Source organism: Grammomys surdaster, unplaced genomic scaffold (genome assembly GCF_004785775.1).
Source record: "Grammomys surdaster isolate TR1022 unplaced genomic scaffold, NIH_TR_1.0 125956, whole genome shotgun sequence".
Classification (NCBI taxonomy): domain Eukaryota; kingdom Metazoa; phylum Chordata; class Mammalia; order Rodentia; family Muridae; genus Grammomys; species Grammomys surdaster.
The window spans coordinates 378,820-405,920 of record NW_021620775.1 but is presented as its reverse complement, the minus strand read 5'-3'; the positions used below and the strand labels follow the sequence as shown (position 1 = coordinate 405,920).

At 43.0% G+C, this 27,101-nt stretch overlaps 2 protein-coding genes and 1 pseudogene across 3 annotated transcripts; 2 read left to right on the top strand and 1 right to left on the bottom strand.

Moving 5' to 3' along the window:
- Positions 1–1,876: 1,876 nt before the first annotated feature.
- Pigx (phosphatidylinositol glycan anchor biosynthesis class X) lies at positions 1,877–21,820 on the bottom strand. The gene is made up of 9 exons (XM_028753802.1): positions 21,784–21,820; positions 21,478–21,601; positions 21,217–21,337; positions 18,392–18,530; positions 16,607–16,670; positions 12,235–12,376; positions 6,448–6,661; positions 2,709–2,809; positions 1,877–2,082 (listed from the first exon to the last, which is right to left on the bottom strand). The coding sequence occupies exons 1-9, from the start codon at positions 21,818–21,820 to the stop codon at positions 1,939–1,941; spliced, it is 1,086 nt and encodes a 361-aa protein (XP_028609635.1). The 3' UTR covers positions 1,877–1,938.
- On the top strand, positions 7,760–8,076 carry LOC114609435 (annotated as a pseudogene).
- Positions 18,799–27,101, top strand: Cep19 (centrosomal protein 19). 2 transcript variants are annotated; one of them, XM_028753813.1, is made up of 4 exons: positions 18,799–19,034; positions 22,458–22,535; positions 23,093–23,256; positions 25,921–27,101. In XM_028753813.1, the coding sequence occupies exons 3-4, from the start codon at positions 23,127–23,129 to the stop codon at positions 26,280–26,282; spliced, it is 492 nt and encodes a 163-aa protein (XP_028609646.1). In that variant the 5' UTR covers positions 18,799–19,034; positions 22,458–22,535; positions 23,093–23,126; the 3' UTR covers positions 26,283–27,101. The 2 variants fall into 2 exon arrangements, with proteins under 2 accessions (XP_028609646.1, XP_028609645.1); XM_028753812.1 differs by having other exon boundaries at positions 18,800–19,034; positions 23,060–23,256.

Here is a 27,101-nt window from a genome sequence, read left to right as displayed (position 1 = left end):
TGTTTTCTGGATCCAAAAAAATTAACACAACCCTTTAAGATAAATAAATCATAAAAATGGAACAAATCCTAGGAGATAATGAATAGGACAACAATATCCATTCTTTTGGCCTGAAACAAAAAGGACCACACACAGAATTACAAAACTGATTGAAAATATAGAACACCTACTCAGTGTCAGTGGCAGGACAGTAATATAACGCGGCCAAACACAGACATGCGTCATCTACTGAACAGGCAACTAGACTCGTATCAAAGTTGGTGTCATTCATATATCTCTTGCATTTCTCAACACCTCTATAAATGAATACAGCACTGGATTATATAAGACACAATCTTAAACATTAACTTTGTTTAAAGACTGATGAAATTTGGTTCAACTGTATTTTATGTGTGTGTGCGCGTTCACATACACACACACATACACACACACACATGCATATGCACTCATATATGCAGGAACATGAATGAGTACACACACATACCCATACTTAAGCAAAGGTGGACTTTACTTAAAGGAAAAAAAAAAGGGGGGTTAGGGCAGATAGAGAAATGGCTCAGCAATTAAGAGCACTGGCTGCTCTTCCAGAGGTCCTGAGTTCAATTCCCAGCTCCCACATGGCAGCTCACAACCATCTGTAATGAGTTCTGATGCCCTCTTCTGGTGTGTCTGAAGACAGCAACAGTGTACTCACATATATTATGAATGATTTATTCTCATAAAAACACTAAAAGACTTTAGTAGAGTAAGAAGCTGTAAATATGTGAAGAGTTACCAGCTCCCATTACTCAACATAAAACAATGTCAATACACTCTGACTCCTGCCTAAAGGACGTACCACACTGAGCCAACATTCTTATTCTAAAGGGCTCTGTGTGCGCATGTGCACATGTCTGTAAAGTCAGAAGTCAACTTTGGGTGGGCGTTCCCAGGAGTTTTTAAGTTTTCTTTTTTTAGCCAAGTCTCTCCCTGAAACCTGGGGCTCACCAGTCGGTCTCGGAAGATCCTGGGATCTTCCTGCTCTCAACCCTCCACACCACCATGCATGCATACGCACTCCAGGGCTGAAACTATACACATTCACCATGCACAGTGTTTTACAGGGGTGATGGGGAATTAACTCAGGTCTTCATGCTTATGTGGTGAGCACTTCACTGACTGAACTATCTCTCTTAGCTGTAGAGTTTGTTAATTAACCTGTAGCATTTCTGTCCCTATTTTGCTTCCACCAAGTGTAACACTAAATCAAGGCTTTGTTTTTGTTTTTTTAAATCATCTGAGGATAGCATTTTTCATAAATAATCATCTAGCTGGGCAGTGGTGGCGCATGCCTTTAATCTCAGCACTTGGGAGGCAGAGGCAGGAGGATTTCTGAGTTCGAGGCCAGCCTGGTCTACAGAGTGAGTTCCAGGACAGCCAGGGCTATACAGAGAAACCCTGTCTCGAAAAACCAAAATAAATAAATAAATAAATAATCACCTAAATTACTTTATTCTTAATTATAAAGGTGTCACTATGTTTAGTGTAATTAAAAGCCTCTACTCACAAAATGAGAATAATTTGACACTAATAATGAACTCATTTTACTATACCAAATGAAGACAGTCACTTCTAAGTATTAATTTAACACAACGAAGCCTTCTCTACTAGCCTACCAAAGAGCATTTGAAGGTTATATAACAGAACTCTAAAATTTTCAATTATCTAACAATAACCCAAAATTTCCTCTGGGAAACAAAACATTTTTGTCATTTGTTTTCCCAGACAGTGTCTCACAATATAGACCATGCTGGCCATGAACTGACAGAGATCTGCCTGGTAAACACAATTTTAACCATAAATAGACAAAATAACCAGTTAATTCTGAAAAGAGCACTCTGTTATAAATGAATAGACCTCATTTATTAGATTCATAGAAAACACTTAACTGTACAAAACTTACAGAGAAAAATGGCCATATTTGAAAACAGCTAAAAGGATCAAAGTAGAACACAGAATCGTAATGAGCAGCGTCACAGAACACACTAAAGAGGTATGTATAGTCAGTCCCACCGGAACCTGGACTGTCAAATTCTTAAGTATCTGTGGAGAGAGGGGAACAGAAAATTAGAGACATCCAGGTGCTCAACTATGGGTAGATCATCTACATCAAGCTCCTGCCATTCAAGGCTCTAAGAACTCACAAGAGGGGCAGAAAGTGTAAGAGCCAAAAGATGTGGAAGACAGCTGTAAAATGCATACTTCTGGACATGCTGTGGCCGTTACCTCTGCTCCCAGCAGCTGGAGTTACCTCTACAGCCTCTGCTACTGAAGGAGCTCGAGGCAGCTGATGGTTGCTAAGGGAGAAAGAGTCACTCTCCTGGGCTCCAACTCACTTCATCACCGAAGATGGCCTTAAACCTTAAACTTCTAGTCTTTCTGCTGAAGGCAATTGAATGGATTTGTACTGCTTGTCCTTGCCATTGCACACCTTTAAAAGGGCGCCGGCTACGTTGTACTCTGAACCAATGAGGCATGGGACTGCCCTACACTACCAGCTCCCAATTTAAATGATACTGACTTTACCTACTGTGGCCATCAGTAGCAAAAAAACAATATTAAATAGCCAAAGTGTTCTGTATTAGAATACAGCACGGTAACCCTTTAAATATACCAGATAGACTTAGAAATGAGGCAGTGCTATTTAAGAGCGCTGTAAAGCATCTTACTGATTTGTACTGCATGTTTTTCCACTGGCAGGTCTCCTCACTCTTCAAAGCACAAGGAGCTGCTACTTCTGACTGAGCCCAGCATTTCAAAATTGGAAACTCTGAAAAAGGGGGGGTGGGGTGGGGACAAAAGGTCAGAAAACTTGTATTTGGACTCAAGGCTATAGCTGTCTTGCCACTTCACCAGAAGTCATTCGTGCTAGGATATGAGAATCCAAACATTTCAGCACACACTGGAGATGGTTCAGAACCATCTGTCAGACGCTGCTATGCTGGTGTCCTTTCTTACGTGGATGCCTAAGACATGAAGTTGCAATGGTGATCACAGAATGGAAACAAGGCTTGTTAACAAATTCCACTAAAAATGTAATCTTACCTCTTTTTGAAGGATCACTCCAGGAAAAAAAAAAAGACCTATTGTTTCAAAAACCTGTTTTGAAGTATCTGAATTATATTCAGAAAAGTAAGTATACATCTTTAGTATACAGGCTGATAAATTTCCATATCAAACACCCTTATGACGAACACTCAGATCAAAGCAAATAGTGTCAGAATCCTGTGTTTTCTCAGGAGAAAAACTTCTTCAAAGTTTATTTAGATAAGTAATGGTGTCATTAAAAGGAACAGAAAACATGACTGGAAAAAGAAAATGAGCAGAGTGAAAAGTCTTAATGCTCACATCAGAGACAACAGAAGATTAAAATCCCCTCTGCTAGTTAATAGTAACAACATTGCTGGAAAACAGGAACAATCAAAACCTCAAGAGCTTTTCAAACTAAAGGAAAGGCCTCGGTTCTGAGGCTCAGTGAAGAAATAATCAAAGAAAAGAACTTTAGTTTCATTCTGCTGTTTGACAACAACCTCACATAGCCTAAATTGGCTTGGAACTCACAACAGAGCCAAAGAAGGTCTTCAACTCCTGATCCCTGCTGCTTCCACATTCCAAGTTCTACATGCATACAAACATCTGGCTTTTTCTCCCTTGTATTTTTGACACAGGGCCTCAAATGCATTGAAACTCTTGATCCTTCTATCTCAGCCACCGGGATTAGAGGTATGCACCACCAAGTCCAGCAAGAATTGTTTTGTAATTTACCCAAATCTCCACATGAAACAGAACTCTAGAGTGAGCCCCAAAGCTCATGAACATCTTTCACCAATGTAGGTGAGCAAGAACCCTACAAACAATACCCCACAAATACAGTACCCCACAAACACAGCACAGGACAGAGGAAACAAAGCACAAAAGTCTCAAAGCCCTGTAAACCATTGTAAAAACAGACAGCAGGACTCGATTCTGTAGTTAAGAGCATTCGCTCTTCTGAAAAAGGACCCAGGTTCAGTTCCCAGCATTCGTCACAACCATTCATAGGCAAGTATGTGGTACATATACATACATGAAGGCAAACACTCATACACAAAATAAATCTAAAAACAGAGCAGAAAGCAGCAAAGGGGAGATAGATCACTATAAAAGGAGACAGCATCGGAGTATAGCAATGCCACCACTCAGGAGTCTGAGGCAAGAGATCAAGACTGTCAAGGCTGGGCTGTAGCTACAAAGCAAGTTTAAGGCAAGAGTGGCGTACATAGGAAGAACTTAGCTCATTCCTTTCCTCTAAAAAGTGAAATGACCAGTTATTTCATGTCTACTCATAAAAGAACATATAGTTATCTATGGTATTGCCAAAGGAGCCAGACAATGAGTGAATCTGATCATATCTCTGGAGTCATCAGCCACTTCCAGGAAATAGGAATTACATGAGATCAATCAGAAAAGCCGGAACATACCTCCACATCAATCGGTCTCCAAAGGAGCTTCAAAGCAAAGGAGATGCACCCAGGCCTGGTGGCACACACTTTTAATCCCAGCACTCAGGAGGCAAAGGCAGGCCAATCTCTGAGTTCAAGGCTAGCCTGGTCTACAAAGCAAGTTCCAAGACAGACAGAGCTATACAGAGAAACCCTATTTTGGTAAAAAGCAACAACAACAACAACAAAAAGAAGAAGAAGAAAAAAAAAGAGAAGGGAACTACAAACTAAAGAGACTTAATAAAAACAACACATGGGGTTTTTTGTTGTTTTTTTGGTTTTTATGGGGGGGGGTTAGTTTTTTTTTTTTTCTTTTTTTGAAATAGGGTTTCTTTGTATAGTTCTGGCTGTCCTGGAGCTCACTCTGTAGACCAGGCTGGCCTCGAACTCAGAAATCCACCTGCCTCTGCCTCCCAAGTGCTGGGATTAAAGGCGTGCGCCACCACTGCCTGGCGGTTGTTTTGTTTTTCAATGGAAAGACTAAACTACAGTATTTAGGAATAGTGCCCATTCAGCTAGGGGTGAAGGGTGGTAGTGCAGCATGACTTTAATTCCAGAATTTAGGAGGCAAAGGCAGGTAGATTCCTGACTTCCAGGACAGCCACTACACTGAGAAACCTTGTCTCAAAAACACCAGTAAAACAGTTATAATCGCTGGGCGGTGGTGGCGCACGCCTTTAATCCCAGCACTTGGGAGGCAGAGGCAGGAGGATTTCTGAGTTCGAGGCCAGCCTGGTCTACAGAGTGAGTTCTAGTACAGCCAGGGCTACACAGAGAAACCCTGTCTCGAAAAACCAAAAAAAAAAAAAAAGTTATACTCATTAAAAATTGAGGGCTGGGGGGCTGAAGAAATGGCTCAGACATTAAGAGCACTGTCTGCTCTTGTAGAGGTCCTGAGTTCAATTAATTCCCAGCAACCACATGGTGGCTCACAACCATCTGTAACGGATATGACGCCCTCTTCTGGAGTCTGAAGACAGCTACAGTATAATCATGTATATACAATAAATAAATCTAAAAAAAAAAAATAAAACAATTGAGGGCTGGGGATGGAGAGAAGGAAGGCTCAGAGGTTAAGAGCATTTCATGTTCTTCCAGAGAATCTGAGTTTGTTTCCAGCACGCATGGTGGGCGGCTCACAACTGCCTTTAACAGCGGCAGCTCCTCCAGAAAATTCAACACCAGCTTCTGGGTGCTTTGGGCGCTGTACTCTGAGAAACACATACACACACAAACACACACATAAAATTTAAAACATCTTAGAATAAGAGAGGAAGCAAGTGTCAGCGTGAGTAAGTGAGCTCACCCTGGAGCACGGAGGTGACTGTGACAGAGAAGAACACATGGAATAGCTGCGGGGCGGGAGTGGGGTGGGGGTGGGGCTCTGTTTATCATTAAATAAGAAATACAAATTAGAGCAGGGCAGTGGTGGCACACACCTTTAGTCCCAGCATCTGGAAGGCAGAGGCAGGCTGATCTCTGAGATCAAGGCCAGCCTGGTCTAAATTGAGTTCTAAGACAGCCAGGGCTGTTACACAGAGAAGTCCTGTCTCAAAAACAAAACAACAAAATATTACATTGTGTATGTGTGTGTACATGTGCACCATGCACAATTTGGAGGTCAGAGGGGAATTTGTAGGAGTCGGTCTCTCCTTCTATCATGTGGGTCTTGGACACCCAGGCAGGTGGTCAGGCCTACCAACAAGTATCTTACCTGCTGAGCTATCTTACAGGCCTATGAAGTTTTAATTCTTGAGCTAAGCGGTAATTACAGGCATCTGCCTACAACAATTCACTACATCACACGTGTGTGTGGTTTTTCTATATGAGTTTAAAATTGTAACAAGAAAGTCACAAAGGAAGACGCCCTTGCTGTCCCCATCCTTGACCAGGCCCGCACACCTCTCTGCTTGCTTTCAGCCCTCACCTTGGTCACAGTACATCAGTAAGTCGGGGTTATTGACCACAATGAGGGTGTCTCCATCTTTCCCGTGTGGCCGGTGGTAGCGATAGTGCACAGGTAAGAAGGCCTGGAAGCAGTCGATGCACTGCGCGTCCTGCCGGGCATAAATGAGGACTGCAGACTCGTTGGACAAATAGTTGGGGGCTTCTATATTAAAACTTTCTGATACCATCACTGCCTGGGGGAGAGAAAACAGACATCAGTCAAGGAAGAAAAATGTGAAGAAAAATAAAAAAGACAAAAAGTAAACCCAAAGACTGCTCTACAGAGAGGCAGAGGCATCTGCTGTCCTTGCCTACCATACGCCATTCCTCAGTTGTATGTAGAGAACACAGGATACGATGCGGAAGTAATAAAAGTAGACCAGGGAACAACTATTGACAAAAACCGACCAACCTGTGTTAGGTTAAAATGGCTGGTACCATCCCAGCCATTTCCTGTTTTTTAGTGAAGTAAGGTACTGAGTAAGACAGAGTAGTGCAGGCAGGAAGCCAAGCAAAGGTCAGCAACTTTCTAGGGTGTGTATAGAGTGGAAATGTGAGAAACAATTTATTTTTGAGGTGCTGAGGCTCAAGACCAGGGCTTTATACACTCCAGGCAAGGGATTTCCCACTCGGCAACATCAACCATTTTCAACAAATTATGCTCGCTCTCTCTCTCTCTCTCTCTCTCTCTCTCTCTCTCTCTCTCTCTCCCCTCCCTCCCTCCCTCCCTCCCTCCCTCCCTCCCTCCCCCACCACAAGAGTGGCAGTGGCTCACTGTTTAGTTAGGCTGGATTAGAATTTACTCTGAGCTCAGGCTGGCCTTTAACCTGCAATTCTCCTGCCTCACCCTTCCATGCGCTAAAATTTCAGGTATGCACCAAACAGGAAATTACATTTTTTTTAAACTCAGAGAGATGGTTCCACAGATAAAGGACTTGCTAAGCAAGTCTGACAACTTGACTTCAAACTCTGGCATATGAGGTGGAAGGAGTCAGCTAACTCACAGTTGCCCGCTGGGCTAGAGAGAAGGCTTAGTGTTTAAGAGTGTTTGCTTCTCTGTCTTGTAGACCATCATTTAAATCCTAGCTTCCATGACGATACACACAAACGCCTGTAAACTTCCAAAAGACCCAACACCCTCTTCTTGACTCTGTGGACACCTACACATGCATGTCCACATACAGCCACACAAGCATATATATAAAAATCACTAATAAAAATATAAACATTGGGTGTTTTGTCTGCTTGTTGCCGATTCCTCTCAGATCCCCGGAACCTCCGGGCCCAGCGGCATGACGTCTGCCTTGGAGAACTACATCAACCGAACTGTTGCTGTCATTACTTCTGATGGAGGAATGATTGTGGGAACACTGAAAGGTTCTGACCAGACTCTTAACTTGATTTTGGATGAAAGCCATGAACGGGTGTTCAGCTCTTCACAGGGAGTAGAACAAGTGGTGCTGGGGCTCTACATTGTGAGAGGCAATAATGTAGCAGTCATTGGGGAAACAGATGAAGAGACAGATTCTGCACTCGACTTGGGGAACATCTGAGCAGAACCTCTGAACTCCGTAGCACACTGAAAACTCAGTGTATAGTGAGATGCCTGTAAATCCTGTACAGAAACGTCTTATTCTGAGAATGGTGTTTAGATATTTTTATAAGTGTATAATTGTGGATTTTTTACTTCATGTTGGTACTCTATAATATGTAATTTAAATATTTCTACATTTTTATTGGGAAACATTGCCTAAATTAATAATAAATGTGGTTGCCTGGTTTATTTTTCTACCAAATGATACAAAAATCTAAGGATCATTTTGAAAACTTAGAAAATGCCATTACTTTTGGTAATTTAATATTTATGGGAAATTGGCTGTAAAGAGAATTTAGGCGCTGGGTGGTGGTGGCGCACGCCTTTAATCCCAGCACTTGGGAGGCAGAGGCAGGCGGATTTCTGAGTTCGAGGCTACCCTGGTCTACAGAGTGAGTTCCAGGACAGCCAGGGCTACACACAGAGAAACCCTGTCTCAAAAAAAAACAAAAAAAAAAACAAAACAAAACAAAAAAAAGAAAACTTAGGCTATTATTGTAACTTATACATGCAAATAATAGTAATAAAACACACATTGCCTTTTAAAAAAATATATAAACATCTTTTTTAAAAGTTGTCCTCTGATCTCTACATGTATGCCATAGGATGCACACCTATATACAACACTAAGTTAAATAGGTACTAAAGAGAGAGGTGGCTTTTAGAGGGGACTTGAGTTTGGTTTACAGTGCCCATGTTAGTCAGCTCACAACTGCCTGTAACTCCAGCTCCAGGAAATCCAATCCCTCTTCTGCTCTCCACAGGCACCCAACACATGCATGTACATATCCATACACTGCCCACATCCGTGCGCGCACGCGCGCGCACACACACACACAATTAAAAATAAAATAAAGCTTTAAAAATAAAATAATTATGTGTTTTTAAAAATGTGCTAAGATCCAGCCTGGTGATGTATACTTTTAATCCCAGTACCTGGGAGGTAGAAGCAGGTGGATTTCTATGAGTTCAAGGATAGCCTAGTCTACAAAATGAGTTCCAGGCCATCTAGGGTTACACAGTGAGACCCTATCTCATGAAACAAAACTAACCAAACAAAAATAAAATGTGTTTAGAACCATTTTAAAAATAAATATCCTAAGCCAAGCAAGGTGCACCGTACCTATGATCCCAGCACTTAAGAAGCTGAGCTGAGATTATGTCAAGTTCAAAGTTAATCAGGGCACCTAGTGAGCAAATTCCAGGTCACTTTAGACTATTGTGTCTCAAAAAATGTACATATTCTACACTAAGAGAGAAAATATAGAGACGCAGAGGTTTGTTATACTGGAAATCTGAATACACATATGTATTCCTGGCTGGCTTCGAACTCTATGAAGACTAGGCTGCCTTCTAACTCACAGATATCAGCTGCCTTTGCCTCCTGAGTGTTGGGCCTTAAGACATATGTTACCACAGCTGGCTGTGGCTGTATTCTGATATTTGAAAATCTGTAGTACGCAATAGAAAACAGAACTATTGCAGACATTATAAGCAAGAAAAACTAGTGAAATTCTGTATTATAATGTATTTATTTAGCAATATTCATTTGACATACATATTCGTGTATTATACCCACATATACATCCAGGAATACTGTACGGAATGTATATACGGCCGTATGCACATGAGTGCACACACACATGCTCATGCACTCCTCCCTTTTCTTAGATTCTCTATGCAAAGCTCTGATACACTTCAGAGAAACCATTAGCATTAACTCCTTGTCGCAGCAAGCATTACAATCTTCCTATTTGGCTGTGACAGCAAGCCCTATATGCTTTTTACGTGTTCTTTCCCTTCTACCCACAAGAATAACAACCCACTAGCAAGTGACACAGTTATACAGACATGAATCATTAAGGGACCGTGGAAGTGGCCACATTAAACCACTGTCTCATGAAAGAGATTTACCAAGTACTCAGCCACTATCTCAATACTTTAATGGCCTCAAGGGAACTCATTACTTCAAAGCTCATTCTACCTACTGTTAAAAGGGTATTTGTTTTCCTAAGTGGAAACTTTATGTACTGGCCTATAATACCAGCAGTTCTTGCTTATGAAGTTGCAATAATTCTGTTCCCTATTATACAGGCATCAGGTCTTCCAGGAGCTGAAGCTGTGAACTGGAAGCCAAGGAATCACTGTTACCACTAAGCTATTTCTCAGCCTCTTCATTTGCTCTTCTTAAAGAAGCCTAGCTGAGATGTGTGTGTGTGTGTGTGTGTGTGTGTGTGTGTGTGTGTGTGTGTGCGCGCGCGTAGAACACACATGTGCACATTTGGGTACCAAGAGAACAACCTCAGATGTCAGCCTTTGTCTTCTAACTTACTTGGAACACTGCTGTGCCTGTCTAGTTGGACTGTGAGCCTCTGGGAATCACCTTCAATCCTCCTCTGTCTGTCTTCCTTCTCCCCAGAGAAGCACCGGGATTACAAACATTTGCTCTTCAGCACCTGGATTTTACATGAGTTGTGGGGACTTGAACTCAGGTCTTCATGCTTGTAGAGCAAGTGATTCCAGCCACTGAACCTTCTCTCCAGACCATTATTTACTTGAGATCTTTCTTCTTTCTTATATAGTCATTTAGCATTATGAATTTCTTCCTAAGTAGTTTTAGCCGCAACCTACTAAATGTGACGTTGTATTTTTACAGACAGGGTTTCTCTGTGTAGCCCTGGCTGTCCTGGAACTCACTCTGTAGACCAGGCTGGCCTCAAACTCAGAAATCTGCCTGCCTCTGCCTCCCAAGTGCTGGGACTAAAGGCGTGTACCACCACTGCCCGGCTTTTACTTTTCTTTAATACACTATTTTTCATTTTTCCTAGAAACATGCTATTAGTTCCCAAATACTTGAGGTCTGGAAGATGCTTCAATGTGTAAACTACTCACTGAGCAAACTTGAGGACCTGAATTCAGCTTTCTAGAACCCATATAAAAGCTAGACCAGTCCTGCTATCTGTAACCCAAGAGCTAGCTGGTGAGGGATGGGAGGGGAGATAGGTAGATTCTGATCTGGCTGGCCAGCCAATCTAACCAAAAGGGACCATGCCCCAGGCTCAGTGAGAGATCCTGTGGTAGGACTAGCAGGTGTGTCCCTATTGAAGGAGGTGAAGGGGGGGGGGTCACAGGGGTCACAAGGGGAGGAACAGGCTTCTAGGTTTCAAAACCTTCCACAAACCCTAGTGTGTGCTCTGCCTCCTGCTTATGGATGCGCTCTCAGCCATTGGTCCAGCAGCCTGCCATAGATTCTGGAGCCATAACTCCAATTAAACTTTCGTTTATAAGTTGTCTTGGTAATAGTGCTTTATCATGGTAATAGGAAAGTAATAGAGATACAGCCACAAACATAAGAGGGATAGACAGAGGAACACATCCTATGTCAACCTGTGGCCTTCACACATGCACATACAGGGGCAAGCACAGATGCAAGTACACGGGCACAGCCAACACAAAAGCAAAATGCCAGTGTCCTTCCTCTTCCCAAAGCTGATCGCTATTCATTAACCTTCACGTTCTCAGAGGCTGAGACACACATGTATACATTAACTTTCTTAGTCACTGACCTATGAACTATCCCCTGAAAAGCATTAACTACCTCGGGTTGGTTGGCTTAGTCCTGACAACTGTCACTCATTTGTTGAAGAATATGCCTACTATGCTACTGCAAAAAAAGTACCTTAAAAACTTAAACAAGCCGGGTGGTGGTGTCGCACACCTTTAGTCCCAGCACTTGGGAGGCAGAGGCAGGCGGATTTCTGAGTTTGAGGCCATCCTGGTCTACAGAGTGAGTTCCAGGACAGCCAGGGCTACACAGAGAAACCCTGTCTCAAAAAACCGAAGGGAAAAAAAAAAAAAAAAAAAAAAAACTTGGGCTGGTGAGATGGCTCAGTGGTTAAGAGCACTGACTGCTCTTCCAGAGGTCATGAGTTCAAATCCCAGCAACCACATGGTGGCTCACAACCATCCACAGTGAGATCTGATGCCCTCTTCTGGTGTGTCTGAAGACAGCTACAGTGTACGTACATGTAATAAATAAATAAAAACCTTTAAAAAATGAAAAAAAAAAAAACTTAAGCAAAACTACAGTGTTATTTTTTCTACCATCTTACCTTAATCCACATCGTATGTTCCTATATTAATTTCTCTTTAAAAATTCCCCAGTATCTGTACCTCTGTTATGTTTCTTTCTCGTAGTGAAGCCAACTCATAGGGATCCACAAAGAGTCCTGGTGGAATGTAATGTTTAATTAAGAGCCGGCAGGTCTGTAAGTCCTCAATGCTTTCTCCAAATTTTACTTTTATTAAAAGGTCTCTGTAAGACAAGGATATGTAATGTAAATCTTCTCACTCAGTTATTAAATAAAACAGATTTATATTACGCTCATAATAGCATGGACACTATATTTCAAATTCATTTTCTCAAAGTAGATCATCATGTCAAATGAAATACACCACAAGAGATCACCCATTAAATGTTTCATAACTCCTGCCATAAAGCCGTAGCACAGCACGAGTGTGAGAACAGATGAAGACCAATGTGAAGGACTAAAGTCCAGAAGTAGCCACGCTTACGTTAATGTTTCCGAGGGAAGAACCAATAAGATTTGATGGAGAAAGCAGTGTCTTTGAGCGATGGTTCTGACACTGGTTATCTATGTAGGAAAAGACTGATTACTTCATAAGCATCTACAAGAATTAACTGAGGTCTGGATATGGCTCAGTGCTTAAGAGAGTGCTGCTCTTGCAGAGGACCTGAGTTCAGTGTCACACCCATGTCAGGTTGCTCACATTGCCTGTAACTCCAGCTCCAAGAGACTAGACGCCTCTCTTCAGGCACCTACACTCACACATACACACAGGTCCACATAGTCCTGCACTCATGGACACATACCTACAGGTATACACAGCTGCACACACTTACCCACAGGTACACATATATACATACCCACACTCATATATGTATACCCACAGCTACACATACCTGCATGTGTGTACACATACCTACAGATATTCACACACACACATACGCACACACTCACATACTTATCTGGACTCATGTATACCTTCCCACAGGAACTCATATATACACACACACATATACATGCAATAAGTCTTTTTGCTTGTTTTTTGTTTTTCAAGACAGGGGTTCTCTGTGTAGCCCTGACTGTCCTAAAACTCACTCGTAGAACAGGCTGGCCTCAAATTCACAGAGATCTACCTGCCTCCGCCTCCTGAGTACTGAGATTAAAGGCAGGCACTACCATCCTTGGCTAAAATAATCTTCTTTAAAAATTAGTTTAAGCCAGGCAGTGGTGGCGCACGCCTTTAATCCCAACACTTGGGAGGCAGAGGCAGGCGGATTTCTGAGTTCGAGGCCAGCCTGGTCTACAGAGTGAGTTCCAGGACAGCCAGGGCTACACAGAGAAACTCTGACTTGAAAAACCAAAAAAAAAAAAAAAAAAAATTAGTTTAAGCCAGGAGGTGTCTCGATAAACAAAAATAAAAAATAAAATTAAAAAATAATTAATAAAAATAATAAAAATTTAAAACAGGCTATAAACTGGGGGAGGAGGGTACACACCTATAATCTCAGCACTCAGGACAATGCAGAGGATCTTTGAAAATTTAAACCCAGTTTAGGCTACTTGGTGAGACCTTATCTCAAAAAAAGCAAAACACGGACATAAAGTAAGGTGTGTAACTGTCCCAGCTTGTAATCGTAATTGTCCAGAGGCAAATTCTGGACTACAGTGCAGAGGAGATGCAAGTACAGCATGGTGCTTTGCTTACGGAAACAGCAGAACAGGCTGCTAGAGACTGGAGTGGCCAGAAGTCACAGAACTAAGCCCAAAAAAGAGCTTATATTAAAATTAAATAAATAAATAAAGTTCCAAAATCCAAATAGAAGTTCCTGAATGCCAAAATGAAAGTCCAGAAGCCTGAGCAAAAGTGACCTAGGAGTAGAAATGAAAGCATTCCAAAGTTTCATGCATGATTAGTAGGCATTCGAGTTCTGACCAGTCAACACATACATACCACACAGGCATTCCGTACAGACCCCAATAGGATAAAGTCTTAGATAAGTTAGCCTCAAAGTGAAGACTTCCGTAACTTTATAACTAAATAAACAAAAGGTTATAGGATAAAGCGGATAAATAAAGACCTTAACTGACAGCAGGAAGATCCCAAGAGTCTTTAAAGGAAGAAAACAAGAGCTACAAACAACAAAGCTTTGACAGGGTCAACATCCATCCCACGCTCCTGAACATGTAAATTGTCAAGACAATATGAGCACCAGCAAGAATCATACCAGTCACCAGAGCACGGACTGATGTTTCTGTCTCCTCAGGCCAACGTCCAATACTACCTTTGATCTAGTCAGCAAGAAAGTCACTACTACCAGGCGTGGCTTCTCGGGTGGGTTAGGGGTTTCTGCTTTGTTTTTATTATTTATTATCTATTTGTCTACTTAACACAAGCTAGAGTCGCATGGGAGGAGCCCACTTCAATTGAGAAAAATGCCTCCATGAAATTGGCCTGTAGGCAAGTCTGTTGGGGCGCTTTCTTAACTGACGATTGATGTCAGAGGCCCAGCCCACTGTGGGTGGTGCCACCCGGGCCAGCTGTACAAGACAGCAAACTGTGCAAGCCATGTGGAACAAGCCAGTAAGCAGCACTCTTCTACAGTCCCGGTCTCTGCCTCTGGGCTCCTGCACTGAGGTCCCTTGGTGATGGACTATGGACCTGAGAGTTGTAAGATGAAATAAACCCTTTCCTCCTCATGTGGCTTCTGATTCATAGTCTTTATCACAGCACTAGAAACCCTAATGTAAGACATACTTCAACCTTATATCTCCAGAAACAGGAGCCAAAGCAAACTTCTTTTCTTTGTGATACTATGAAACGGAATGGCAAGTGGACCTTAAAAGCCTTTCTATGGGACTGGAGACATGACTGATAGATTAAGAGCATTTGTTACTCATACAGAGGGCCAGGGTTTGATTCTCAGTACCCACGTGGTGGCTCACGACTGTCTGTGACTCTAGTTCTGGGGTATACAATGCCATCCATCTTCTGTCCTCCATGGGTATCAAGCATGCATGTGGTACACACACACATACATGCAGACAAAACATAAATAGAATGAATAAATCTAATAAATTTAACGTATCTGTAAATATACCTAATATATCCAAGGATTTAAAGATAAACAAAAACTTTATGAGGGAAAGGGAAGAGTTTTTAATAATTATTTAATGTGTGTGTGTGTGTGTGTGTGTGTGTGTGTGTGTGTGTGCCGGCATGCACCTGTGATGGTTAACATGTGTCGGTCACAGGACAGCATGTGGGAGTCAGTTCTCTCCTTCCATCATGTTAGTCCTGGGACAAGCACCTTTACCTACTGAGCCATTTCACTGCCCAAGTCTGTTTGTTTTTAATTTTTAAGGATGTAAAATTTCTGAATGTCTAATTAAAAGCAATTAGAACCTGAATAATGAGACCAAGGAGTCGGAGTCAGCAGCAGAAGAGTATGAAACCTGGAGCACAAAAAGAAGGAAAGCCAACAAAAAGAAGAAAAGACTGACAGTGAAGAAGAAACGGAAGCAGTGAACTCAAACTAAGAGCACACAATCTAATAACTACTTAAATGGTAAATAAACCACATTCAGTAAACCAGGCAGGCCTCTAACTCAGAGACACGCTTGCCTTTGCCTCTAGAGTGCTGAGGTTAAAAGTGTGCACCACCACTGCAGACTAGTCTTTTATTTCTAAATTTAAGAGTCTGTGTATTAGGAATATTACTAACATGATGAGAAGTAATCTTTATAAAAGGCAAGATAATTAATAGTAAAAATAAAGGCAAAATAAGCCAGGAACCACAGTATATACATGTAATTACAGCAGTTAGAAGGCTAAGTTTCAAGCCAATTTGAACTACACAGCAATACTTTGTCTCAAGAAAGAAAAATAAATAAATGAAATTAAATAAATTACACATATATATGTACACAGCAAGCAACTATTTCTCCACTGATATTTTAATCACCTAATCATTTCAAAGTATGGACCACATACGACAAATCTGTTACTCTGTAAGTTTAAGAAAGCCAGGCTCACCTGCCGGGCAGTGGTGGTACAAGCCTTTAATCCCAGCAAAGGCAGGTGGATTTCTGAGTTCAAGGCCAACCTGGTCTTCAGAGTGAGTTCCAGGACAGCCAGGGCTACACAGAGAAACCCTGTCTCGAGAGAGAAAAAAAAAAAAAAAAAAAAAAAGCAAGCCAGGCTCGGTGACATACATCTGCAATCCCAGCCTTTGGGTGGACGAACAGGAGGATCAAGAGTTCGAGGTTATCCCAAGCTATATGGCAAGTTTGAGGACAGTCTGGACTATATGAGACCTTGTCTCAAAACAAACAAGCAAAAAAAAAAAAAAAAAAAAAAGGAAACAAATTTTCAGTTTATCCACATTTTAACTATCAATTTCTTGCTGTAAATTATGAGACAGTAGTGTAATATAAGTAGAAATCAGAGGGCAACCTACCTGTGGAAACCATCTTTCAAAAATTCTTGCCTCAAAATAATTTCAGAACAAGTGGGCCTCACACCTATAAAAATCAAGACATTAAAAATGAAGATACGCACAGGGAAAGAAATCTTAAATAACTACTGTAGTAGGTTTTACTTGCTAGAAAAGTCTAACCACCTAACAGTCCAAGGTAAAGAAAAAAATTTTTTTGTTTTTGTTTTTCGAGACAGGGTTTCTCTGTGTAGCCCTGGCTGTCCTAGAACTCACTCTGTAGACCAGGCTGGCCTTGAACTCAGAAATCCGCCTGCCTCTGCCTCCCAAGTGCTGGGGGTAAAATTTTTAAATGTACACAGTTTGAGCTACAAACTCTTTCCAGTAGTACATCCTTGAAGCTGAGACTCACCCCTGGAGTTGGTTTGTCTGTTTTCCATCATTTAATAGCTGTGTCTTTGAGTAAAACCAGTCTTCTCTGTGGCTGTCCTAGGCATTTAATACATGTAGAAGCAGTCAGAAAAGTGTTCCATACACAAAGGACTCTGTTCATGTGATCTCAAGACATTATCCTGGCTAAGCAAATCATGTTTGATATATGATACAGCAACTTCTGTATTCTGATGTTCATGTCTGCAAGTCTTGGAAGATTGTACTCTGATACTTTGTGAAGATGTTGGGAGAGTTTGAAAAAAAAAGGCAAGAAAATGAGAGGCAAGTGAAGATTCAAAGACTTCACTTACACACACTTGGAATAAACAGAAATCTTCAGAAACTGATTTCGTGCTTATTTTGGTCACTAAAACTATTAGTGACTAAAAATTCAAAACTGGCAAGATGGCACACACCTTTGGTCCCATCACTCAACATGGTCAACATACCAAGTTCCAAGAGAGACTTTCTCAAATATCAAAAAATAAGAAACAAACAAAAAACAAAACCCCTAAAGATTCAGTAACCAGTAAAACACTGGTTAGAAATGTGTGGGAAGAACATTAAAACAGAGTGTGAATCACTGATAAACCTGTCACTCAGTAAGGTGAAGCCAGGAGAAAGTTGGGAGATGCTTGAGGGTCCTATTGCCTGTCCTACCAACAATATAAAAGGGAGTCAACAGTTGTGGGGGGGTAACTGCAGAGAAAAAGAGATGCGGGGAAGGGGGGAACTCATGTTAGGATTGAAGAACTGTCTGGAAGTGGCTTAGTGGGCTCCAGGATTGCAGTTTTCCGGAGTCATCCATTTTATCTTTCTAGTATCTTTCAACTTCTTTTGAGTTATCCCTGCTCCTAGTAAGCAACCCCTCACCCATATTCCTACTAATAACACCAATAAAAAATATTCATTGGTTTACCAGACTGGATACTGGTACAAAGGTTACCTTTCTGGAATGATAGGTTGTGTGCGTGTGTGCGTGCGTGTTTCTCTGGTAAGTGTGTCACACAACACACCACCTCATTCCTTCTCCTATACTCGCTGTTTGGGGGTTCTCACACTTCGCTGGACGCCGAGGGTTCGCTGCCTCACAGCCAGCGCAACGCATCTTCAGAGGTACCAAAAGCATCCCAAGATGCTTCCTGGCTGGCTGTACTTGTTTAGTACTTTAGTCACAGCGCGGCCAGTCGGCCTCGGAAAGACAAAGCCCGGCTCTGAAGCCCAGGATGGAACACCGGAGCAAAGATCACAAGGAGGGAAGGGCACACAGGGCCTTTGTTGCTAACCTCCTCCGACCTCCGGTACCCCAGGCGCCGCGAGTGCTCCCCCACCTCCGCCCCAGCTCCGCAAACACTCGCTCAGGCCCCTGATCTTTACCAGCGCTGAAGGGGGCGTCGCTGAAGTCTGCGGCGAGCCTGCCGACCAGCCCAGCTGCCCAGAGGAGCAGCCAGGCCACGGCGCTGGCAGCCAGGACGCCGGGGCCCGACGCCCGCCCGAGAGGGGCGCGCGGGACGAGCTGCGATCACGGGAGGAATCTGAGCACGCTGAGCGTGCTCCCACCTTCCCCGGTGACCGGGATAGAACGCTGCTTGCGCAACCACCCCAGGTCCCCCAATAACTCCAGGTTCCCAAGAGGCCTGCCCCTGGTCCCGCCCCTCTTCATCCCAGCCGGGGCGGGGCGAGAGGCTGCGCAAACGCAATCCGCGCGCCCCGCTGTTGCCTAGGGAACGATCCTTGGGGCGCCCTGGCGGGCCTCTGGACCCGGCAAGCTGCCTGCCTATAGGACCGCACTCGCCGCGCTCAGCCCGGCTTCCTGTCCACAACCGGATGCGTGCGGGCTGGCCCCCCTGCCTCTGAGTTCACCCCATGGTTACTCCTGTAGGCTATGGCTGTCGCCGCTTCCTGCAGCGTCAGGCTCCACCTCGCCTCAAAATCGATCTGAATGCTCCTCTGTGCAATGCGGTAGGATGGAAACCACCCCCTCACTGCTGTTCAGATTTGCACTTCCTGTTCTTCAAGGGTAAGAAGGGTCGCGGAGGGTAGGAAGGGGTCGCCTTGCATTGGTAAGGACATGAATCGGGAACTGTGTATCCCCTTAGGCGCTATGGGGAACAAATCCCTGGTTAAAAAAAAAAAAAAAGTATTTCAGGTAAAAGTTTATCAGGTACATGTGATGTCATTCCTTCCAACTGCGGAATGTGTTAGCTGGCTTAGAGAGTGCTGGTGCTGAACTGTAGGTCAGAAGGCTGTGAGGTCTCAAACGTGGGAAGATAGTGTAATATAGCACTACAAACAGGCTACTAAGAAATATGGACAAAAAAAAAAAAAAAAAACAAACAAGCACTCGGGAAACAAAGGCAGTCAGAGTTTGAGGCCAGCCTGGTCTACAGAGTGAGTCCAGGACAGACAGAGCTACACAGAGAAACCCTGTCTTGAAACAACAATAATAAGAAATTGAAAGGAAAACTCTATAGTCAAGACCTTACAGTGTTATCGACTCTATTGACAAGTGTGGTCATTTGCTTGTGTTTGTAGATCATATAGTGTCTGGAAAGCTTACTAACATCAATCACACTTTAGTGAGGTGAACTGGGAATAGTCTCTGGTCATTGACTCAGATCAAAGGCAAAGCATAGCAATATGAGAAGCAGCTCTTTATTATGACTAACCTCACAGGAGTAAAAACCTCACATCTATCTGTAGGAGTGAGAATACAGAATATGATCCTGTATGATAAATCTACCTGGCAACCAAAAAATTTGCATTTTAATACAGGAAGCTATGTATGATATAAAACTAAACTGTAGTTTATATATGTATTTATATTTATGCATATATGTATGTATACATATATACAGCTAGAAAAAAGAATAGAGGTTAGATAATATTTCACTTTCACCTCTTCCTTTTATCCCTATTTTTCTATAATGAACAAATATAATGTTTATTTCTTTTTTTTTTTTTTTTTTTTTTTTTTGGTTTGGTTTTTCGAGACAGGGTTTCTTTGTGTAGCCTGGCTGTCCTGGAACTCTGTAGACCAGGCTAGCCTCGAACTCTCGAACTCAGAAATCCGCCTGCCTCTGCCTCCCAAGTGCTGGGATTAAAGGCGTGTGCGCCACCACTGCCCGGCGACCATAATCTTTTCTTTTTCTTTTCCTTTCTTTTTTTTTTTTTTGTTTTTTGTTTTTTGTTTTTCGAGACAGGGTTTCTCTGTGTAGCCCTGGCTGTCCTGGAACTCATTCTGTAGACCAGGCTGGCCTCAAACTCACAGAGGTCTGCCTGCCTCTGCCTCCGTAGTGCTGGGACTAAAAGTGTGCGCCACTACTGACCGGCTCAATGTTTGTTTCTTATACAGAGTACCCATAGTTGGCCTCCCACAAAACTAAGATTATGGAGATATTATTACTTTATGCTACCTTACCTTAACAATTTCAACATTTGCAAATCATAGCCACTATGTAATTGTAAGAATCTAAGCAGTTCTTGTAATTGAGTGTACTTTGTCACTGAGGGTAAAGGAGAGAGCAGAAAGTACTAATCTGAAATATGTGGGTTTCTTATACTTAGAAAAGCACCTTAGTAGGACAAATGAGCTGAAGTAAGCACCTCATAAATATTACTGTTTTCAATATGGAGAGGCTGATTATCTTCACACACTCACACACATCCTTTTTTTTTTTTCTTGAGGGGTAAGGGAACAGAGTTCTCAAACTACTGTCATGGAACTCTGGGCAATCCTACTGTTTTAGCCTGCTGCGTTCTGGGATTACAGGCATAAAGCACTATGCCTGTTCAGATCTGCCCTTTTAACTATTGACGCTTAGGTTGTTACCGGCCAGCTGGCTGGGGTCGTTTTGCTCTAGCTGGATAGAAATCCTGAGTAGACGTTCCCAGGCCCTTGAGTGTCCAAGGCCGGGACTATCAGTCTAGATGATTAGGGACTTAGTGCTCCTGATTTAGAAGCTAAGTGACAAGTGGCTCTGGATGCTCGGATTGGATGCTATTGGCATCTGTCTGGCAAGCATTTGCCAGACACCATAATGGTCAGCACCCAGCAGCTAGGAGTGACACCAGCAGACAACATCTGCTGGATTCACGGCTCCTGGGGTCCTTGAATGTTGAGACACTCCATTCCTGCAATGGCTAGGGGACCCCCAAGACAGCTCTGGCTGTCCCCTGGACCTCAGACTGTGCTTCCTCACCCCCAGTGGGGTGTCCCAAGGTTTCCCATAGCCTGACACCTGCCCAGGGTGAGCCATGTGTTGGGTAAGCCGGCGTGGAGTAAGCACAGTCAAAACTCCCGTGTTCCGCCTCCCCAGCAGCCTGTGGTGGAGCAGATATGGGACTCATTTAACCCTACAGGCTAGTATTATCGCTCAAGGCCCGGAAGCCTCCTGAAACTCTTCAGCACCTAGTTCTCATAGCTTCTGCTGCCTCTACTCCAGTGTTTCCACTTGGGTTACTTGCTCTCTGGAACCTTCCCTTGCCTTCTTGGGCCTTCAGCTGCTGTCAGGATGGAAGCTGCTACCAGTGTGCCAGTTTTACCATGTCTTCCTTGTGCTGATAGCTCAGCCTGGTCTGCTAATACTAAAAATCAAAAGCAGGAAAGAAAAGGCCACTGGAAAAGCCTTTTAATGAGCCTAATGTAACGTAACACCTGGAGCAGCACAATGAGTGCGTATCCAGGTGACTCCGGAAGTGAGCTGCCAGATGGACATGAGACAGGGGTCAGCAGCAATCATGATACAACCCTTCATGCAAAGGAATACTGTGATCTGCATCACAGGCCTGCTGCGGAACCACCATGATGACTGCCCCATGGTGTCTTTGCTGAAAGCAGAAGGATTAGTAATGCTCACTGAGGCTTCTGCTCAGCATGCTGCTCTCTAAGGCCTGTGCGGGCTGGTGGGGTGCTCGTAGTGATGGCTGTCTTCAGCTGTGCCTCTGTAGTATCCTCAGAGAAACAGAAATAAAGGAAGGAAATCAGAGTCTGGACAATTACCAGTAAGGGGCTGACTGACAGTTCTTGTTTGTTTGTTTGTTTGTTTTTTGTTTTGTTTTTTCGAGACAGGGTTTCTCTGTGTAGCCCTGAATGTCCTGGAACTCACTCTGTAGACCAGGCTGGCCTCGAACTCAGAAATCCGCCTGCCTCTGCCTCCCAAGTGCTGGGATTAAAGGCGTATGCCACCACTGCCCGGCAGGGCTGACAGTTCTACCTCAGCCTGCTAGGTGTAAGAGAAGGGCCTGTGAAAATGTTGCCCTTCATGGTCTTAAAGAGACCTCAACACAAACTAACAATTGTAGTAACAGTTAACAGTGCTTCATATTATTTAACTTGTGTAACGGCGTTTAGCTCCTGCCCCAGTGCCCTAGGATGATATATACGAACCTCACTTGTGTCACTCCACAGCACTGAACAAGCATTGCCCTTGTTATGTTCCAGACATGTACTAAGAGCTTAATGAAAATGGACACACTTCCTGCCTTCCTAGAGCAAACAGACTAACAGGAAGAATACATGGTAAGTAGAAATAAATCTTGATGAATAAAAGAATTGGTGTGGGGTAGGCAGTGGTGGCACATGCCTTTAATCCCAGCACTTGAGAGGCAGAGGCAGGCAGATCTCTGAGTTCGGGGCCAGCCTGGTCTACAGAGTTCCAAGACAGCCAGAGCTACACAGAGAAACTCTGTCTTGAAGAAAAAAGAAAGAAAGAAAGAAAGAAAGAAAGAAAGAAAGAAAGAAAGAAAGAAAGAAACATCCAAATGATTCTGAAGGCCACCAGGTCAGTTCTTGGGTTCCCAGGAGGTCCGTGTGTCATCTCTGGGACCAGTGCAGCACACTAAGGGGTTCAGACTGAATGGCATTACCTACTCAGAGATCCAACGAACTGAGGCTAGCCTGGACCAAATTGAACTTTCAGGGCTACCCTCAAGTCTCAGATTTTGTAAGCATATAGACCTGGGGCTAGTCCACAGCCAGATCCACTGAGGAGAAGGGGAAAGGATTTATTCAACACCTAGCTCGATTTGGTTGTCCTTTTTCAGGAAATTGTTGTACAGCTGTCCTATTTGTATCAGATTTCCTCCAGTTTACCCTGAGTTACACAAGAAGATGAAATACATTGCCAAGAAATGTGGAGTTAGGTTCCAGCCTCCAGCTATGATCTTGATTTATGAGAATGAAACTGAAGGAAAGAGCCGCCAGCGCATCATGCCTGTCCGAAATTTTTCAAAGTTCTCAGGTACCCCTTGTTTTATCTTGCCTCCTGTCTAGTTTTCAATTTATTTTTATTTATGTATATGTGTCCATGTGAGTGAGTGTTTACAGAGACCAGAAGAGGGCATCAGATTCCCTGCAACTATAGTTACAAGCTGAAGTTGGGAACCCTGCAAGTGCTCCTAACCATTGAGCCATCTCTCCGGCCCTTGCCTCCTGTCTTCCTTATTCTTAAGTCACTTAATAAAAATAACCTGACATCATCAGGTATGGTGACATACACCTATAACCCAAGCAGTGTAGGAAGCTAAGGCAGGAAAATTGCAAATGCAAAATAAGTCTGGATAACTTGAGATAACCTTCCTCAAAATTAAAGCAAAAACCAAAAACAGTGGGTTGGGAAGGGCGTGTAACTCAGAGGTGGAACACTGACCTAGCGTGCAGGTTCCTGGATCCAGTCCCACTGAGAGGGAAAAGGAAGAGGAGGGAGGGAGGGAGGGGAGGGGTGGGAGCAGGGGAAGATAGAGAAGATATTTTAGTTTTGTGCAATGGAATGACAGGTTCCTCAGAATTAAGCAACCCTGGGTGGGTGTAAATCAGCAGGACTGGCCTGTGATCTTTGTGAAATCACTTATTGTTCATAGACTTCAGTTTATGTGCTGGTATTTTTAGGTCAACCTGACACAGGCTAGAGTCATTTAGGAAGAGGGAATGTCAGTTGAGAAAATGCCCCCAACAGATTGATCTGTAGCAGACCTGTGGTCCATTTTCTTGATTGATTACTGAGGTGAGATGGCCCAGCCCACTGTGGGTGGGGCCACTTCAGGCTGCTAAGAAAGCAGGTTGAGCAAGCCAGTAAGCAGCACTCCTCTGCATCAGCTCCTGTCTCTAGGTTCCTGCCCTAAGGTCCTACTTTGGGCTTCCTCTGTGACGGGCTGTGATATGAAGGTGTAAGTGAAATAACCCTTTCCTCCTCAAGCTGCTTTTGATAATGGTGTTTTATCACAGCAATAGAAGCCCTAATTAAGACAATTTCCCAATCTATACTTTTTAACAGTTACAGAATTGGTGAATAATATTTTAGAATAGTTATATGAGTTAAATGATATACTACTGTTTAATGATACTAAGTTTCCTTCTCTGAGTATTTTTTATTTGTAGATAACAAATTTATCATTTATTAGTGTCACACAGCTGCCTTTTAAGAGCTATGCCTTTTTTTTTTTCTTTTTTTTTTGGCGGGGGGATAGAGAAAGCTTTAGTCCCAGCACTCAGAAGACAGAGGCAGGCAGATCTCTGTGAGTTTGAGGCCAGCCTGGTCATACTTAGTGAGCTCTAGCCCAGCAGAGGCTGCATAGTCTCTAAAACACATAAAACCGTGCCATATTTTCTCTTTAGACAGCGTCTTCAGCTGAAAGTTTTTAACATCTCTACTAAGTAATTTTATGTTAAGAAAGTAAAAAAGAAAAGGAAAAAAAAATCCATCCTTTTCTCTCCACACCAAAGTTAGGTTTAAAATGTTTTATTGAGGCTGGAGAGATGGTTCAGCAGTTAAGAGTACTCTTTGTTCTTTCAGAGGACTTGAGTTCAGTTCCCAGCACCCACATGGGAGCTCATAGCAGTCTTCTAAATCCAGTTCCAGGGAATCCAGCACCCTCTACTGGTCTCTGCCAATACTGCACACATAGTACACATAAGCATAAATACATTCAGGCAAACACTCAACATTTAAAGTAAAAATAGATAGATGGATAGATAGATAGATAGATAGATAGATCTCCCAGCGTTGCTTCAGCCTCTTAATGCTGGGATGAGAAACAGTTATAAACCTGGACCACCAAACTCAGCCTGTTGTATTTTTTGCTTTTAAGGCAGGATCTAATTAAGTAGTCCAGGCTAGCCTCAAACATTTTTTCCTCCCAACTCTTCCATAGGCTAGGATTACAGGCATGTGTGTGCTGTACGACAAGCTTCTCCTAGGCTGAAACAACATATGTGTTTCAACATATGTGTATTTATCCCTGATAGTGAGCCCATGACCAAAGTGTGAATACCATTGAAGTTCAATTTGATGAGCCAACAAGCTTTATTGGGGTTACTTACAGGAATATGGGTGAGGGGTTGCTCACGGGACCAGAAGTAACTCGAAAACAGCTGTATCACCAAGGTCCACCCCAGCATCAGTGGTTGACAGCTCACAAAGCTGGGAACCTGGAGCTCACTGTTTAGCCTGCAGGCAGCTCAAAAGGATGGAGAGCGTCTTTTGTTTCTTTTAGGCTGTTTGGCAGGTCTCAAGAGTCTTTTGTGTAGCTTAACTCCTTTGAGAGTGATGCTCTGCAGTCTTTATTGTTTATCCTCAGGAAGGGAGGGACCTAGTGAATTTGGTCAGTTTTAGGGATTTCCTGGAGTATTTTGAATTGTTTTCTTCTTGTCTGAAGGAACTTCTTTGTAGGGTGGAATGTTTTAATGTGGGAGGGCTGCCAGCAACAGCATGTGTAACAGAGAAGTTTTAAAACTCAATTGATTATAAAAGAACAGTTCTCAAGCATTATTGATTTAATAAACTCCTTTAGCCAGTTACCTTGGAGCTAGTGATCTCAGGGTTTTGGTCTGTTTTAGTCCTTGCAATAGTTCGTGATGGGTGTGATGGGTGTGATGGGTGTAGTACAAACAATTTTCTTCTTCCTAGATTGCACCAGAGCTGCTGAACAATTAAAGAATAACCCCCGGCACAGGAGTTACCTGGAACAGGTGTCCCTGAAGCAGCTAGAAAAGCTGTTTGTGTTTTTACGAGGTTCCTTGCAGGGGCAGAGCTTGACAGAAACAATGGAACAGATTCGACGGGAAACAACCATCGATCCCGAGGAAGACCTGAACAAACTGGATGACAAGGAGCTCGCCAAAAAGAAGAGCATCATGGATGAGCTTTTTGAGAAAAATCAGAAGAGGAAAGATGACCCCAGTTTTGTGTATGACGTTGAGGTTGAGTTCCCTCAGGAGGAACAGCTGCTGTCCTGCAGCTGGGACACAGCATCAGTTGATGAGTTCTGAGACCTACTACTCTGTGTTTCCACAAAGAACAAAGATCAGTTCTAGAAAATGCTGAAATGCTAACGATATATAAAACCAAGACACTTACATGTGCTACATAGGCCTATGAGAGACACAGAAATGCAGGCTAGGAATCTGTCTTCAAGGAGTTGGCAATCTAAAGGGAAGGGAACTCGAGAACTTGTAAAAAGGTATTTAATATTACCCAGGAAAACAATAAGAGTCAGATATTTGACGAAGGCTGTAGAAGGGTCAAAACCCGGGTTCCTGCGGGTGCACTGGGAAGACTTTCCCTTAGTGGAAAGGGGCCCATGCTTGGCCCTGAAATGCTGCAGATGCTTTTATAGAAATCAAGATGAAGCAAAGGGGGAAGGAAAATAAAGAGACAAGAAATAGGAAAGTCCGAGAAAGGGTGAGTAATTATAGTCTGACAAGATTGGGATTAACCTGTGTTCATCAGGACTCTGTGACTAACTCTGGGGTAGGCAGGAACACTGGTAAATGCAAAATGTCTCACAGATACAAGTACATGTGGCAGAAGGCAGGCAATTGTCCTCAATCAGGAAATATGTTCTAACGTTACTCTGAAACCCAGAACCACTTCCTGCGAAAGGCTGGTTTGTACAGTGGGAAGTCCGCCCACAGTGAGTGATAGGTACTGCTGTTAGACCTGTTCATGAGCTTAGATGTAAAGCTCTCGGCCTCACAAGGCCACTGTGTGCAGATGTGTTTGTTCTTAATAGAATATTATCTGATTGGTAAAAATCGTATGTTTTCTACAAGGAAACTATTACTCATTGAATAAAGCTGTGAAAGTAA

Coding starts and splice junctions, on each gene's coding strand:
- Pigx (XM_028753802.1), bottom strand. CDS start 21,820: ATGGTGGTTCCGCAGCAGGCCTGTGATGCAGATCACA. Junction 18,531..21,216: donor CTTGGGACACCCCACTGGGG/GTGAGGAAGCAC, acceptor CCGTGATCGCAG/CTCGTCCCGCGCGCCCCTCT. Junction 16,671..18,391: donor CGACGCCCCCTTCAGCGCTG/GTAAAGATCAGG, acceptor TGATTTTTATAG/GTGTGAGGCCCACTTGTTCT.
- Cep19 (XM_028753813.1), top strand. CDS start 23,127: ATGAAATACATTGCCAAGAAATGTGGAGTTAGGTTCCAGCCTCCAGCT. Junction 23,257..25,920: donor AAATTTTTCAAAGTTCTCAG/GTACCCCTTGTT, acceptor TCTTCTTCCTAG/ATTGCACCAGAGCTGCTGAA.